Here is a 17022-nt window from a genome sequence, read left to right as displayed (position 1 = left end):
TCAAAATAAGTCAATCCCAAAAGATTTTGAAATACATTGTTGGCAGGTATCAGTATGAAAAAATAGCCTAAGGATTCAACTTTTTTTTTTCTGAGACAGGGTTTCTCTGTGTAACAGCCCTAGCTGTTCTGTAACTAGCTTTTGCAGACTAGGCTGGCCTTGAATTTACAGAGATCTGCCTGCCTGTGCCTCTGGAGTGCTGGGATTGAAGGCATGTGCAAAAACTGTCTGGCTTATGTACTCAATTCTTAATTATGACTACAAAGGATATACTACATAACAAGTGACCACTTGAATTGGCTTTTAGAGTGTTTCAAAGTATGCTCATATAGATCTGACTTCAAATTAAATCAAAAGAAACAAAGAAACAAACAAATAATGAACAAAACCCCTCATAATTGAATCAGGACTTCAGACCTTGATTCCTTTCACCATAATTAAGAAATTAGTAATATTCCTTTCACCATAATTAAGAAGTCATTTGTTAGCTTTAAAAATGACTGGAGAATGACTCTGCGGTTAAGAGCACTGGCCGCTCTTCCAAAAGTCTTGAGTTCAATTCTTAGCAACTGCATGGTGGCTCACAACCATCTATAGTGAGATCTGGTGCCCTCTTCTGGCATGCAGGCAGAACACTGTATACATAAATAAATAAATCTTTAATTTTTTAAAGTACAGGTATGGTGCTGAATGACTTTAAACTTCAATCAAGAGGCCGAGGCAGGTGGAACTCTGTGAGTTCAATGTCAGCTTGGTCTGCACAGCAAGTTCCAGGACAGCCAAGGCTAAACGGAAAGATTCCGCATCAAAACTTTAAAAGAAACTTTATTTTATATATATATGGGTATTTGGCCTACATGTAAAATAGTTCAAATTAACTGGGAGGTGGTGGCACACACCTTTAATCCCAGCACTCGGGAGGCAGAGTCAGGAGGATCTCTGTGAATTCGAGGCCAGCCTGGTCTACAAGAGCTAGTTCCAGGACAGGCTCTAAAACTACAGAGAAACTCTGTCTCAGAAAAAAAGAACACCCTAAATTAGTGAGCTTTTAAGTATGCTTAAGGAAGCAGCACAAGATATACTCTGTAGATAAAGATCTTAGTCTATAGGCAAAGCAGGCAGGCTTCCATGTGAAAAGGAAAACAATTTTTGTTATATGATACAATCTATAGGTTTTTATAGCAACTTATTTATTATAAAATAATTCCTAAGTGTTTAACAATACAAATTTTATTAAAAAAATAAGTAACACCAAAACTGTTCTGAAAATCTATATTCAATGTAAACCAAAATAAACAAACACCAAAATAAAAAAATATACATCTCTCTCTATATATATGTGGGCAAGAAACAAGTGCATTTTTGGTCCCAATATTATTGAATATATTATCTTTATCTAAAGGAATTACATTAATGGCTAAGAAGATAACTGCTAATTGAATAGCAATGTAAAACTTGTAATATTTGTAAGGGGAGTTTTTGTTCCTTTGTCTTTGAATTCCTGACTGCTAAGATGTTCATGATAGTCTCAAGATAGACAGATCATATATTAATGTCTAATGACCTGAACAAGTACCTCACTTGCCTTTAAAAGCAGCACTTGGGAGGCTGAGGCAGAAAAATCTGTGAGTTCAAGGTCAGCCTAGAGTATAGTAGAAACCGCGGCTCAAAAAAAAAAAAAAAAACCAAAACAAACCAAAACAAACAAAAAAAAAAAACAACAACCCTCCAAAAAAGAAAGAAAAAAAGAAAAGAAACTACCAACAGGTAGCTGCATGAAATCTGTAGAAAAATTTAAAGAAATTTCTTGGCATTTTAAACAAACACAAAAAGTTTAATCAGAAATTACAAAAGTTGACATACAAAGTAGACATCAATGAATTTGGTGAATGACAAAAACCAAGCTATCAAAATTTTAAAAAATTAGGAATTTAAATAGTATCACTGCTGAGAACTCTTGGAATACTGGCTAAAACTTTAAATGACAACACAAAAAATTACTTTGGAGCTAGAATCCCACAAAGTTTGCTTTTTCAAGAACATGAAAGTAATTTTCACTCCCTATACAATCAGTTTTTTCATATACCTCAGACTGTATTCATGCTAGAGGAAGATTAAAAGACTGCAGCCAAAGTGATTAAAGTTGAACTTGGGTGTTAAAGCACTTACTTGGTAGGCTTTCATTATTATAATTGTTCATAAGCCTAAAAAGTACCAAAGCCCCCAGTAGGAAGCTGTGTTCATTTTGGTGGACCTTGAGGTTGTTGATGGCCAAATCAACATCAGCCTTATGTAAGGCTAGTTAGGCAGGAAGGGACTCTGCCTAAGAGCTGATAGATTCCCAAGGCCACAAATTGAAACAGGTCTCACAGTCAAACAATTCACATTCCGTGGAAAGAGAAACAGGCATTAGTTGTGTCCATCGAAGGGGGACACTGTCCAGGAGTATACTGGACATCTTTTGAAATTTGTGTTGCTTCTGCATCTGAAAAATAGAACAATGACAGACAAAAATGAAGGAAAAAGCAGCTATCTGAGCAGAAAGACTTAAAAAAATTAAGAAGCAGACAAAACAGAAAAAATAGAATAGCTATTCTGTTTGATATGTAATATTCTGAAGGTAGAGAGAAATACAAATTATCTGAAGCAAAGCAAGTAAAGACAATAGCAACTAAAGTTCTTTTTTCAGAGCTAACTAGAGAAGCCAAGTACAGGTTAAGATATGTTAACCTGACACAAAGATAAGGTGGAATAAGAATCTACTGCCATCAGAAAGCTGAAAAAATGCGAACTAGTGTTGTGGATTTTAACTGCCTTTATGGAACATTTCAGAACTTTGAACTTAGGAAACTGGATTTGTAAAGGCAAACACTGCAGAACTTTGAACTTAGGAAATTCCAACTTGTCTTGCACCAGGTTGCATGAGTTCCATAGAGCAGGAATCTATTTCAACAAGCCGCTTTAAAACAAAAACAAAAATAAAATACTTTAATATTTTTCATTTCTATTAATGATACATTTAAAAATTGCAACAGTAATAAAATCTATCAAAGTAAATTGTGCTGAATGAAAATTAAACTTACTCAGAAGTGGATTCAGAAGTTAAGCTTCTTTCTGTAACTGAAATCACAGAGGGCTTTATGTTTACAAATGAAATACACATAGATGGAGTATCAATTTAATTTGTAAGAGCTCACAATGTAATAGATTTAAACTACTGGCTCATATATCATAAATTCAAAGTAATAGACACATGTACATACCATTTTCGATTACTACTTGGCAAGTATGAGTTTTACGTTGATTTAAGTGTTTAGCCATACGGTCTAAGCCAGAAGTATCAGCTAGGAAGTCACATTTAAGGCACACTAGAGTGATGCCCCTATGGAAAGAGAAAAGACTAATAAGATAGATTATATGTGGCGCTACATACATAAATTCAGTAATTGCTGTTCCATGTAATAACTCTTGATTTTTATTTATGTGCTATCACTGTCATTTTCCAATTTTGTTATAAATATATGTAATATTCTCTTCAAAGGGTTGGGTTGTAGGCAGTATTTGCCTCCCATGTGCAAAGCTCTAGATTTAATCACTGGCCCTGAAAAGAAAAAAAAAAGGATTCTAAGAATCTGGCCTAAGGCTGGAGAGATGGCTCAGAGGGTAAGAGCATTGGCTGCTCTTCCAGAGGTCCTGAGTTCAATTCCCAGCAACAACATGGTAGCTCACAACCATCTATAATGAGATCTGGTGCCCTCTTCTGGTGCACAGGCATACAAGCAGACAGAACACTATATATAATAAATAAATAAACAGGGCAGGAAACCCTGACTCTCTATGGACTGGAGAGGAAGGGGGAATGGGAGGTGAAAATTTGTAATAATAATAATAATAATAATAATAAATCTGGTCTAGCCATAGGTAAATTATGATATCATTTAGTGCTTTATAAATTGCTCTCAATCTGTTGCTAAAAGATTGGCATCCAGAGACCCAAAGCAGCCTTGGATCCACTAGCAACTTGTATAACTTGTGTAAATCACATCACAGTGATTCCATGCTTTGGTTTATCTGCCAAGCAAGAAGATACATATACACCTGAACAAAACACAGCACTATTTTCACACAAAACTGAGCAAAAGATCTCTAAGTAAGATATATAAATAAATAGTCAAGAGGTCTGAAAAATATTTCAAAATCATTAGCCATCAAAGAAATAGAAATGAATATCACAATGAGATATCATCTGACTCAAGTCTGAAGGGCTTGTATCAATAGACAAAACGTAACACATGCTGGTGAAGATAATGGAGAAAGATCTCTTATACAGTGCTGTTAGAAGTATACGTTTGTAATATTATGGAAAACAGAATAGAGTCTCTTTAAAAACTAAAAATAAGCCCTAGGATATCCTCTATACATCAAATTAGTAGGCATTTTGTATACAACAGCAAACAAAACAGTACAGTTTATGAAGCATATAATCTACTGTATTTAAATCTGAATAAAGTTAGGAGAGATGTGAAAGCCTTTAATTTAGTCATTTAATATAATTTATTAGTTTATTAACAAAGCATATACATACTTGCTATTTTAGTTATGTTTTGTTTGCTTTGAGACAGGGTCTCACTAATAGCCCAGTGGACCCTAACTTGGGATGCTCCTGCCTCCCTTCCCCAGTGCTGGAATTATAGGTGTGAGCCACCACAACCACTTCATCATATAAAACACCTTACCTTTATAGGTCTAAAACCCAGTAGTATACCTTATGCTGATTTTTTTCTCTGCAGCTCTTGTCTTAACATCCTGTTTTATAGTCAAGACTAGGTGTTAGACACATAAAAAAGTGTCCTTTAACAACCAAAATTTGTTTTTCCTCCCCCAAACCACCCTTTATTCCTAGTTTCTCTTATGATGTCATATCCTTGCTTCTGAGGTTCAAATAAAAATATTTTAGTATTTCAAATATCTAATATCAATTTCAAATATCATTTACATTATACAAAACTGGGGATTTTAGACCTATCTCTTCTAAACAAATAACCTCTAAAAGACAGGTGTTATAATGACCACTTTTCTAAAGAGGACAGGATCAGATTTAATAACTTATCTAAGGCTAGACCCATATTTGAAAATGAGCCCTTTGATTCAGAAACCTACTTTCTGTCCCTTTTCTTTTAAATAGCCTATAAGCTTTAAGATTTTAATTTAATTATCTTTTTTTAAACAAATGGGCTTCCTTTTAAAAAATATAATTTATTTTTATGTTCATTGGTGTTTTGCCTGCATGTGTGTCTGTGGGAAAGTGTCAGATCCCTGGAATTAGAGTTACAGACAATTTTGAGCTGACATGTGAGTGCCCTTACCACTGAACCATCTCACTAGCCCCTCTGGTTCTTTCTTTTGGAATTTTTTTTTTAAAAGATACACTATTTTATTTTCTGTGTATAAGTGTTTTGACTACCTGAATGTATGCATACCAACCACATCCATGCCTGGTGCCCAGGGAAATTAGAATGTAAGATTCCCCTGAAACTAGAATTATGGATGGTTTTAAGCCACCACGTGAGTGCTGGGAACTGGAACTAGAACTTCTGCAAGAGCAACAAGCGTTTTTGACCACATCAGCATCTCTTTAGTTCCAGCTCAATCAATTACTAAACAACAGCCTTAACTACTCTGTGGTTTATGCAGCTACAACTCACCATGTATACTCCTGCAAACTGATCTTCCTTTCATACCCTTGATTTGACTCAAAGCATTGGTTTTGATTTTCTCAATGTCTTTCAAAGTAAAATTAATTCTTAATTCCTTAGAACTATTTTTTTGGATTAAAAAATTCTGTCTCTAAACTCAAAATTATTATTTCACCATATACGTGATCTTTGTCATCCATTCAAACTGTACTACTAGTTATTCAATGTGACTCAGAAGCACTTACATACTTTTCCTTTTTGTTTCTACACTTCAAGTCATGCTTTCTTCTTCATGCATCTTTTAAGTAGAAACCTCTTGTCATCTCTGAAATAAGTAACTCACTGTATTTATGACAAATTTCCTGACTCTGCTATACTTACTTATTTTTACTTCTTATATCCTCCCAATAAATTGTTTTGAGACAAGGCTTCACTATGCAGCTCTGGCTATCCTGGAACTTACAGAGATCCTCCTGCCTCTGCCTCCCAAGTGCTGGGACTAAAGGCATGTTCTACCATACCCAGCTTAAATTGTACCTTCTTGAAAGTTGGTACCAAGCCTTTTTCATCATTGATCTGTACATGACTTGACACTTTGTGTTACACGTGACAGATGAACAATAAATAGCTAAAGGAACAATTCAACATAAAATAATATTTAAAAAATCCATTTTAGATTTACAAATATTTCTAGTAATGGCACTAATATTCTTTCTTTTTCTAATTATTATTAATTGTTGTTACTTTGAGACAAGTAAGAGGTTGGGTTGGAACTGGGTATGTAGATCAGTCTGGCCTTGACATCACTATCCTTCTATCTTAGTCTCCTTAGTGCTGGGGTCCTAGGCATTCTTTCCCAAATGCTACAATATATATACTTTAAGACTGTATTTTAATTATGTGCATGGGGGAGTATGTGTATACATGCATGCATTGCCTGAAGAGGCCAGAAGATTTCTGGATCCCCTGGAGCTGGAGCTACAGGTTTTTGATATGACATGCTTGACATGGGTAATGGGGATTAAACTCTAATCATCTGCAAGAGCAGCAAGTACTCTTAAATCGTGACCCACCTTTCCAGGTCTTATTTTTGTTTTTGAGAAAGGGTTTCTCTGTGTATCTTTGGCTGTCCTGTAGACCAGGCCGGCCTCAAACTCAGAGATTTGCCTGCTTCTGCCTACCGAGTGCTGGGATTAAAGGTGTGAGCCACCATGCCCTGCCTGATATATTTTTAGTGGCGTCAAACTTTCTTTTATGAGCTACTGACCTAATATTACAGACGTATATTTTTAATACACATTGTAATTTAACTAAGTACTATGTGCAAGGCACATTCAATGTCTTGACAACATGAATGAGATAATTAAAAAAATTGAGTAAATAACCACCAGAAGAATGTGAAAAGTCCCGTAATACTTAGTTGACTCTGAGCAAATACCTTTATAAGCAGTAACCAAACATTCTTTCTTTGTAGTATAAAAAGCCATATACTTTTCTTTTGTAAAAGTGAGAGGTTGGAGGGATGGCTCAGTTAAGAGCAGTGGCTGCTCTTGCAGAGGAACCAAAATCGATTCTCAGAACATACATGGTGGTTCACAATCAACTGAAACTCCTGTTTCAGGGGATCCAATTCTCTCTTCTGGCTTCCATGGGCTCCAGGCATGCATGTGGTGCACAGATATAGATACAGGCAAGATACCCATACATAATAAAATAAAGTATATTTAAAAAAGAATAAAACTGAGCTTTATAAATACTATATATTAATCTCAAATATTATAGCATTTAAATAAACTTATTCCCAATCAAGTATTGCTAAAGAGACTTTTATTTTCATTTTACAGAGTAAATTCATGAAAGTTTCAATTCAATATCTGGTACCAATGAAACAGAGGTTAGTCATATGATAGGCTAGCCCTTTCTTTGTTCTAAGAATGTAACAAACATAATTCTATCATATCCAGTGACAATTGCTTAGAATTTCAAATTAGGTATACCAACATCTGGCTAAAAAATATAATTTCACCTCTTTAACGCAAAGTACAGAAAAAGATCAATTAATTACCTGAGAGCTCTTGAATGCTTCTTAAAAATATAAAACTGTTTACTTGGGTGGTCACTATGAGAGCTGGTAGATAAAAGACAAACAAGAATTTATTACTTTTATTACTAAACAAGTCATTAATTTTCTTTTCATATTTTCAAATCTATGTTTAATTTCTTAATTTTGAATAGAAGTTAATGACAGAAATAATGAGATTATATTGATCCTGGTATGGTCTGAGTAAGGGCTCACCCATTAATATATCAAAATCCTAATCTCCCCTTTATCTCAATCAATGTGATGGCATTAGAAGAAACCATTTAAGAGATAATTAGGTCACAAAATTAGAATCCTTACACATAGGATTTGTGTCCCTTATAGGAAGAGACCTAAGAGCTAGTTTGTTTCCTCCATTGTACAACATAGTAAGAAGGTATAAGGGATTGGCCTTCAACAGAACACTTGTTCTTGTTGGTACCTCTTATTTTTCTCATTTCTTTCCTTTTTCTTCCCTTTACTTTTTGTTCTTTTTTTTTAAGATTTATTTTCTTATGAGTGTTTTGGCTGCATGTATGTCTGTGTACTACTAGTATGCATGGTGCCCATGGAGGCCAGAAGAGAACATCAAATCTCCTAAAACTGGAATTATCGATAGTTGTGAACCACCATGTGGGTGCTGAAACCCTAACTCTAGTCCCCTGGAAAAACAAGCATCAAGTGTTCTTAATCAGTCACTGAGTCATCTCTCTAGCTCAAAACATAGGCTGAAATTAAAGATTATGAATTAAGAGCTGATTGAATAAATCATGATTTAATAGTCCAGAAGATAGAAATAAAAAAAGGATAAGAGAGATTCAAAGACATCAACGCTAACTATAACTTGAAATGAAAAGTGTTTAAGAAAAAACAAAGTAGCATTCAAAACAGACAACACTGAGTAGTATAAAGCTGACTGAGAAAATGGATTGGTGTTGTAGAATTGTTGGATTAGAAAAAAGGTACACATGCCTTTACTCTCAGCACTCAAGAGACAGAGGCAGGTAGATCTTTGTGAGTTTAAGGTCAGCCTGGTTCACATAGTTAATCCTGTCTCAAAAAGAAAAAAAAGAAATATCAAGGCCCCAAAAGAGCTATGTCAATAAGTATCTGAAATAAATATTCTATATAATGAGGTAATGCCATGGTAGCAAGAAACAGAATTTAGTAAGTCAAAAGCATATATGAATCAGTGCTAGCACTAAAGCTAAAGTACCATGAAAAAAAAAAGTCGAAGTCATCAAAATATGTGAAGTCCTTCCAAGAGACCTACTATGTATTAAAAATAACAGTGATCTTGCATAGTAATCTTCAAGAAAAGCTAAGTATGATAACAAATGCATTTAATCCTAGCACTCAGGAGAGATAGGTAGGCAGTTCTCTTCTGAGTTTGAGCTATCCTGGTCTATATAGAGAATTTTAGGCCAGGCCATCCAGAGCTATCTATACAGTGAGAGAGACCCTGTCTCAAGTAAAATAATCTTCAAGAAAATTACTTTTAGAGATTGTACTTTATTTAGCTGAAAAGAGGCAGAACTTTAATAGGAATAGTTGACATATAATTATGTCTGAGTGCTTTTTGGCTTAAAAATCCATCCTGAAGGAACAAAGTAAGCCTCTAGTAATGAGGTCCAAATGAAAGCAAAGTGGGCCCTGAAGTGTTCCCCTCACATAGAACCCTTAATAAGAGCAAAATAATGGGAAGTTGAATCAATGTATGAAAAAGGATCTCAATGGTTGCATCATGATCTTTTCATTAAATGAGGAAAAAGATGGATGGCAAAGAGACGAAAAGGTCAGAGAGAAGGAGGGGAATGAAAATAAGTGTTCTTTAGCATCATTAAAAACCCTGGAGCCTGGGGATTAGAGATGGCTCAGCAATTAAGAGCACTCGTTGCTTTTTCAGGACTTGGATTCATTCCCAGTACCCACACAACAGCTCATAATTTTCTCTGACTCTAGTCTTAGGGAATCTGATACCCTCTTCTGGTCTCTATGGGCACTAACTATTCAATGTATATATATATACACAAAAGCAGGCAAAATACTAATATACATAATGTAATAAGTATTTTTAAAATAATTTATTTAATAAAGCCAGCCTAATTATATGAATTTAACTGGTTTTATAACTTCTGTCCCAGTGGTTTTATAAATTATTAATTTGAAAACATGCAAGGAACATCCTAGACATTCTGTATTTCTAGAATTGTACTTCCATGATGAGACACATATACTTTTAATAGGACATTTTGTCTTTAAAACAAACAACAAATAAAAAACTCCTCAAAGGGTAGTGATTTTTGATACATGAAGTCTCATGAAGCCCAAGCTACCTTTAAACTTAATATAAAGCTGGGGATAAGCTTGAATTCTTGATCCTTCTGCTTCTACCTCCCAAATGCTGGGATCACAGGCATTCGCCATCAAAGTTGGGTGGCAATATTTTTTGTTTCTAGGAATTGAATCTAGAGCTTTTTACACATACTAGGCAATGGTAAATCAAGAAGTTATACCCCAGCTCTGAAAGGTAATTTTGACTGGCACTTACATGCTCAACTTACCTCATATGATTTGTAAAGGCTTTGTTACAGTTAGTAGTGTACTTGCAAAAATCACAGTTTATATATGTAGAAAAGTGGCTTGAAAAATCTTTTATTTTGGAATGGCACTCAATACACGTGTGAATTCCCTGGTGACATCTTATGGAGACAGAAAAAAAAAGTCATACCATAAAATAAGGAAACTCTTATTAACAATTAATTGAAAAAAAGATGTTTAAGATTATCAAATAGATATATTTAAAATCTGAAAATTTTTTGAAGTAATAAGAAAAATGAGTGCAAAAAGTTTAACAAATATAAATATTTCCCTAGAGTAAAAAGGCTTAGTTGAACTGGGTAGTGGTGGCGCACACCTTTAATCCCAGCACTCGGGAGGCAGAGGCAGGCAGATCTCAGTCAGTTCAAGGCCAGCCTGGTCTATGAATTGAGTTCCAGGACAGCCAGGATGGTTATACAGAGAAACCCTGTCTTGAAAAGCAAAAACAAAAACAAGAACAAGAACAACAACAACAAAAAAGGGATTTAGTTAAAGAATTTAATGTCATTAGGTAAAAATACAAAGTTTAAGACTAATGAAAAAAATTAAAATCATAACACAGCAGTTTAAATTCTACTTGATAGTTGTAAATATGTACCATTTTCTTATCTGCTTAGATTTTATAATTAAAGTGTAGAGGAAGGTTATGTGACATGGTAAGTCATTAAAACAAAGCATCTAACTTCTGAGATTAAGTTAGTATCATATAATGGATAAAGACAGTACCTCAAATTCTTCAGAGCAATACTGAATTTGTTTTTCCTGGTGCGCTGCTTCTTTTGCTTGGAGGAGGACTTGGCTTTGGATTTAGTTGCACCTGTACCTGGTTTACTTGAATTGGGTTTACATGTCGCAGTTAAGACTGCCTGACATTTAGTTGTCTTCCTTTTATTTGCAAATACTTTTGTGTTGATTTTAGTAGGTGTACTTTTAGACTCTGGAGCTGCGACTTGAAGAGAAGTGCTAGGAATAGAACTAGAAGGTGGACTTGATGATCTTGATTGAGCAGATCCAAACGAAGCTCGAATAGTAACCTATGAAAACAAAGGCAGGATGTATTTTTAGATTATTAAAGTGGCATTAAAAACACTACCTGTGGGTTGGAGAGATGACTCAGAGGTTAAGAGCACTGGCAACTCTGTTCTTCCAAAGGACTGGGGTTCAATTTCCAGAAACCATATGGTGCCTCACAACCATCTGTAATTAGATCTGGTGCCCTCTTCTGGCCTACAGGCAGAATACTGTATACATAAGTAAGTAAATAGAATAAATCTTTAAAAACAAAACAAAAAACACTGCCTGTAAGGGTTCACATTTAGTTATCTAATATGTGTAAATATGTTCGTGTGTGTGGATGCACACATTTGTGTATATGGAGGCCTGAAGTTTGATACTAGGTGTCTTCCTCAATTGCTTTCGCAGGGCCTCTTTGCTTAAACACAGTTTGGCTAGTCTAGCTAGCTGGCTTGCACCCAGAATCCCCTGTATTCCCTCCATCCCCCACATTCTGGGACTATAGTTGGGCCACCACATCTACCCACATTTATTTTAGAGATTGCTACGGCTCCAAAACTTCAGTTTTCCCATTTGTACAAGTATTTTACCCACTGAGCCATCTCTCCAGGCAGCCCAAGCCCTCACATTTGTGATCAAATGCTTTGTTTTACAAGAGTGCCAAAACAATTAAAGGCAGGAATGACAGTTCTTTCAACATTTTAACAGTGATGTAAAAACTGACATTCACATGTAGAAGGATGAATTAGAACCCTTACTTCATATTAAACATAAAAAAATGAACTTAACATATATCAAGGACCAAGTCTCAAGTGTTAAAATTACAAAACTCTCAGAAGAAAATACAGAAATAAATTCTCTTCTACTTTTTATTTTTTATTTATTTTTTTTGAGAGAGGGTCTCTCTATATAGCATTGACTGTTCTGGAACTTACTATATAGACCAGGCTGGAAACTCATAGACATCCCCCTGCCTCTGCCTCCCATGTGTGATGGAATTAAAGGCACCACCATGCCTGCAGGCAATGAAGTTTTTAAAAATTTATTTTTATTTTATATGCATTGACATTTTGCCTGGATATATATCTGTGTGAGGGTGTCAGGTTTTGGAGTTACAGACAGTTGTTAGCTGCCATGTGGGTGCTGTGAATTGAACCTGGGTCCTCTAGAAGAACACTCAGTGTTCTTAACTGCTGAGTCATCTCTCCAGCCCAGTCAATGACTTGTTAAATATGCCATCCCAAGCATAAGCAAATAACAAAATAGACAAACAGGCATCTCTTCAAAGAAGATATAAACACTAAATTTAAGCCTTAGCAAAGGAGCCCATAATTCTACTCCTAGGTACATTCCTAAGAAAATGAAAACATATGCTTGCACAAAAACTTTTACAAAAATATTTATAGCATCATTGCACAATCTAAAAAACTCAAATACCACCAACTGATGAATGAAAATATACACACAATGAAATATGGTCAATCATGGAAGGAATGAAGCACTGGAACATGCTACAAGACAGATGAGGCAAATAAAATAAATCCTCAAAGACTGTATATTGTATTTATTTCCTTTACATGGACTTCTCAAAATGAGAAAATTCATAGGGAAGAGATTCTATCTTGCTTTGAGTGGTGCTAGAACACAGCCACTGTTAATGGATGTAGAGTTCCTTTTACTGATAATGCAAATGGTCCAAAATTGCATGAGATGGTGTTTTAACAACTCTGAATATTAATAAAACCACTGAACCGAGCACTTTCAATGGAAAAAAATGTCTGGTACATGAATTATATTCTAAATAAGCTATTACAAAAAAATCAGTATGACTCAAAAAGCCAAATATTATTATTTAAAGGAGTAAACCATAAGATGCAACTAGATATACTTTCCATTTACTCTACTTTTTGTAGTGTGTGTGTATACTTGGTGCATATGTAGAGGTCAAAGAAAAACTCTGGAATTGATTCTTTTTATCTCTATATGGGTTCTATGAATTGAAATCAGATAATCAGACTTGCATTGTTGGGAGGCAAGTACCTTTATTCACTGGCCCAGTTTCCCATTTATTTTAAATGTTCTTACCAGTTAAATGAAATTTAGTTAAATGTTTATTTGCTATTGAAATATTATAATTTTATATTGGTAACATTTATATGTAAAGAGATATTAATAGATAATTAGAAGTTAATGTAAACTATGAGCATCTAAAGAATGCATTTTTCAACTCTTCCTGTAATTTTAAGTAAATAATTGATTCCATCTAATTAATTCTCTTTATCTCTAATACAGGGATAATACTAACTCACTCTCCTGTCTTGTTGGATTGCTGACTGGATAAATTAGAATGTATAAAAAAAGGACATGGGTATTATTATTACTACCACTGTATTACAATATGGAAAATATGAGAGCTTTGCAATGTTTATATTAGTATTCTCCATGTTTAGTCTCAACACGGGATAAATGGGTTGCAAGAAGTTACACTGAAATGCTTTTCTTACTCTAGATGTTCACAGCAATTGCTCTGTATTATTTTAGGTAATTCTAATAGCAGATACACTCACAAAAGTATGTGCTAAAAGCCAAACATGAAAGCTTGGGAATAATTTAATTTTGTATTATCCATCCATGTGCCAGACCAAATATTTGGGAGCAAACTTTACATAAAGAAACCAGAGAAAAAGTATGGTGAACTAACATAGAGAACTAAATTTATAGTCAAATGTATGTTTATTCACTGAAAACGGTGATGTTGGGGCTAGAGATGGCTCAGAGGTTAAGAGCATTGACTGCACTTCCAGAGGTCCTGAGTTCAATTCCAGCAACCACACGGTGGCTCATAACCACCTGTAATGAGATATGGCGCCCTCTTCTGGCCTGCAGGCATATATGCAGACAGAACACTGTATACACAAAAAATAAACCTTAAAAAAACAGTAATGTCATTCAGGAAAAGAACCTGTTTCTCTGTAAGTAGATTCAGTAACATCAACTTCAACACCATAATATTCAAGTCGCTATGATAGATGCTTGGACTACAAAGATAAATTAAATGTGACTCCCAGTCTCAAATGCTTTTGTAGTCTAGCAGTAGAGACATGTAATAAATAAAAAGCCTACAGAACAGTACAACCACTTAGTGACTCAGCCTACAACAAAGGAATGTCACTTCAACAAGGCACCTGTAAATCAACTCGAACAACAGTCAGAAGTTTTACTTTTCAAGCGTAAGAATAATGAAACCTGGCTGAAGAGATAAAAAACTCAGCAGTTCTTAACACTTGATACTCTTGCAGAGTACCTGAGTTTGGTTTCCAGAATCCATAATCCATGTAGGGTGGCAGCTCACTACTTGCAACCCCAGGGTATCTGATGCCCAGGTATTAATATAACACACACTCACACACTAAAAAATGTAACAAAATTTTAACTTTAGTTCTTAATAAAAGTAGACAATATTTTTATATTATATTCAATACCCAGACAGGAGTTTTTTTTCCCTTTCTTTATTCCCCCACCCCCTTTCTGAGACAGAGTCACACTGTTCTGGAACTCACTATGTAGATCAGGTTATCTTTGAACTCAGATCCACCTGCTTCTTCCGCATACTGTGTGGTAGGATTAAAAGCATGCACCACTATAACCAGTCAAGGGTTTTATTTACTTATTTACTTGTTTATTTTTTGAGACAGGGTTTCTCTGTAGCTTTGGAGCCTGTCAGGGCACTCACTCTGTAGACCATGCTGACCTTGAACTCACAGAGACCCGCCCATCTCTGTCTCTGCCTCCTGAGTGTTGGGATTAAAGGCCTGCGCTACCACCGCCAGTCAAGGATTTTACTAGACAAAATACTAGGATACAACATATTTAATACTCACTTTTGTTCCAGGAGGCAATCCTTCTAGTCCTTTAGGCTTTATAAATGTGCGATGTTCTAACTTATGATCTGTTTTCTCCTTGCAGGTCAAAAATTGTAGTCTGCATTTTTGGCAACGATAAATTCCTTTATTCTGTTTATAAAAATTATTAGAAATGATATTAAAATTGTTTTCTTTTATGAGAAAAGTCTCACTATATACCCCATCTGCTGTTGAAAGCTCTGTGTTATACTTTGTTGGTTTCTTATGATCCTCCTGTTTCAGCACCCAAGTGCTAGGATTACAGGTATGTACCACCACATTCTAGAGTCACTAACAACTACCGACCACAAACCCTGAGACCTGAAATTTCTCTTTGACTTACATCTCTAAAATTTTAAAAGCAACCATTTTACCATCTCCCATCATAGATAATGCCAAAATATTCTTTTTTTTTCCTTTTTGGTGCTAGGGATCATATTTAAGCCTTTATGCTATCACTGGGCTATATGGAGCCATTCATTCATTCATTTTTGAAGTATTGGAGATGAATTCTAGGATTTCATGTAGAATAGGCAAGCATTTTCATATATCACTGATTCAAATATATATATTCTCTAGGAAATAGTAACTTCTCTTTCATGTACAAAATGAAACACAACACTATATGCTTCCATGTAAAAGTATCATGAAAGGGTCCCCCATTGTTATCCAGTATCACATGAGCAATCCTTAGATCATATACATACAGGTAACATTATATGGTTAGAGCAGGTTATATATTTAGGGGTGTGCATGTGTATGTTTGTGTGTGTAACAACAAGTAAAGAAAAATAGGATATCAATGAGAGAGAACAAGAGGAGAGGGGTTATGGGAAGGGTTGGAGAGAGGAAAAGGAAGTGGAAATAATAATTCAAAAATTATTATACACTTAAAAATTTATTCCTTCCATATTTTTCTAATGTCTCAGTATATGAAAATTCAATTCTTACAGTAGCTCATAACAAACACCAGACTTGGTCACTCTTAACTCCTCTTTCTTACACATTAATACAACCTGTAAGTTATTGGCAATATGTTTAAATCACTTATCTTTCTATTTTTTCATTACTTCCAACCACTGCTACCATCCATACTAGTAAAAGCCACGTGTGAACTCTGAAAAAGGTTCCTATCTTCTCCTTGTTTCTATCTTTTAACGCCTAGTATGGTCATTCCTTTCCACAGCTGCTAGGGTGACCTTAAAATCATACATTTCTCAGTTGCTTAAATCCTTTGGTGGCAGAAAACGGCAGATCTCTGTGAGTTTGAGGTCAGCCTGGTCTACAAAAGCTAACAGTTCGAGGAGGGACAGGTGCCAAAGCAACACAGAGAAACCCTGTCTCGAAAAAAAACAAAACAAAAGAGTCCTTTGATGACTTTTCATTTACTCTCAGGAATCCTGACTCTGGCACACAAGGCCTTACTTCATCTGGCTTGACTCCCATCTTCCATCACCACATCCTCAGCTACTACTTTCCTACTGCTGTCTTCCCTTCCTTTCCTTTCCTGTCCCTTCCCCTCCCCCCCTCCCTTCCTTGGTTTTTTGAGACTTAATTTCTCTGTGTAGCCTTGGCTGTCCTGGAACTTTTTCTGTAGACCCGAATGGCCTCAAACTCAGAGACCTGCCAGCCTCTGCCTCTCAAGCGCTGGAATTAAAGGTGTGAGTCACACCTGGCCTTACTGCTTCTTTACTGTGCTTTAGCCATATTAACACTGTTGCTATTCCTT

At 35.3% G+C, this 17022-nt stretch overlaps 1 protein-coding gene across 1 annotated transcript in view; it reads right to left on the bottom strand.

Annotated features, from left to right (window-relative positions):
* Positions 1-904: 904 nt before the first annotated feature.
* The window catches only part of Znf280c (zinc finger protein 280C), a 54430-nt gene continuing 38312 nt past the window's right edge, over positions 905-17022 (bottom strand). The window contains exons 11-17 of the mRNA XM_050123961.1: positions 15273-15404; positions 11104-11411; positions 10341-10478; positions 7762-7824; positions 3264-3382; positions 3084-3120; positions 905-2959 (exon numbers count right to left, since the gene is read on the bottom strand). Of these exons, the coding sequence (XP_049979918.1) occupies positions 2944-2959; positions 3084-3120; positions 3264-3382; positions 7762-7824; positions 10341-10478; positions 11104-11411; positions 15273-15404 (813 nt within the window). The 3' untranslated portion in view covers positions 905-2943. The remainder of the gene's footprint in view (positions 2960-3083; positions 3121-3263; positions 3383-7761; positions 7825-10340; positions 10479-11103; positions 11412-15272; positions 15405-17022) is intronic.

The sequence above is a fragment of the Alexandromys fortis genome, unplaced genomic scaffold (assembly GCF_014885135.2).
Source record: "Alexandromys fortis isolate MF-2015 unplaced genomic scaffold, M_Fortis_MF-2015_v1.1 scaffold_224, whole genome shotgun sequence".
NCBI lineage: Eukaryota > Metazoa > Chordata > Mammalia > Rodentia > Cricetidae > Alexandromys > Alexandromys fortis.
The sequence above is the reverse complement of the archived record's forward strand: the minus strand, read 5'-3'. Positions and strand labels throughout refer to the sequence as shown.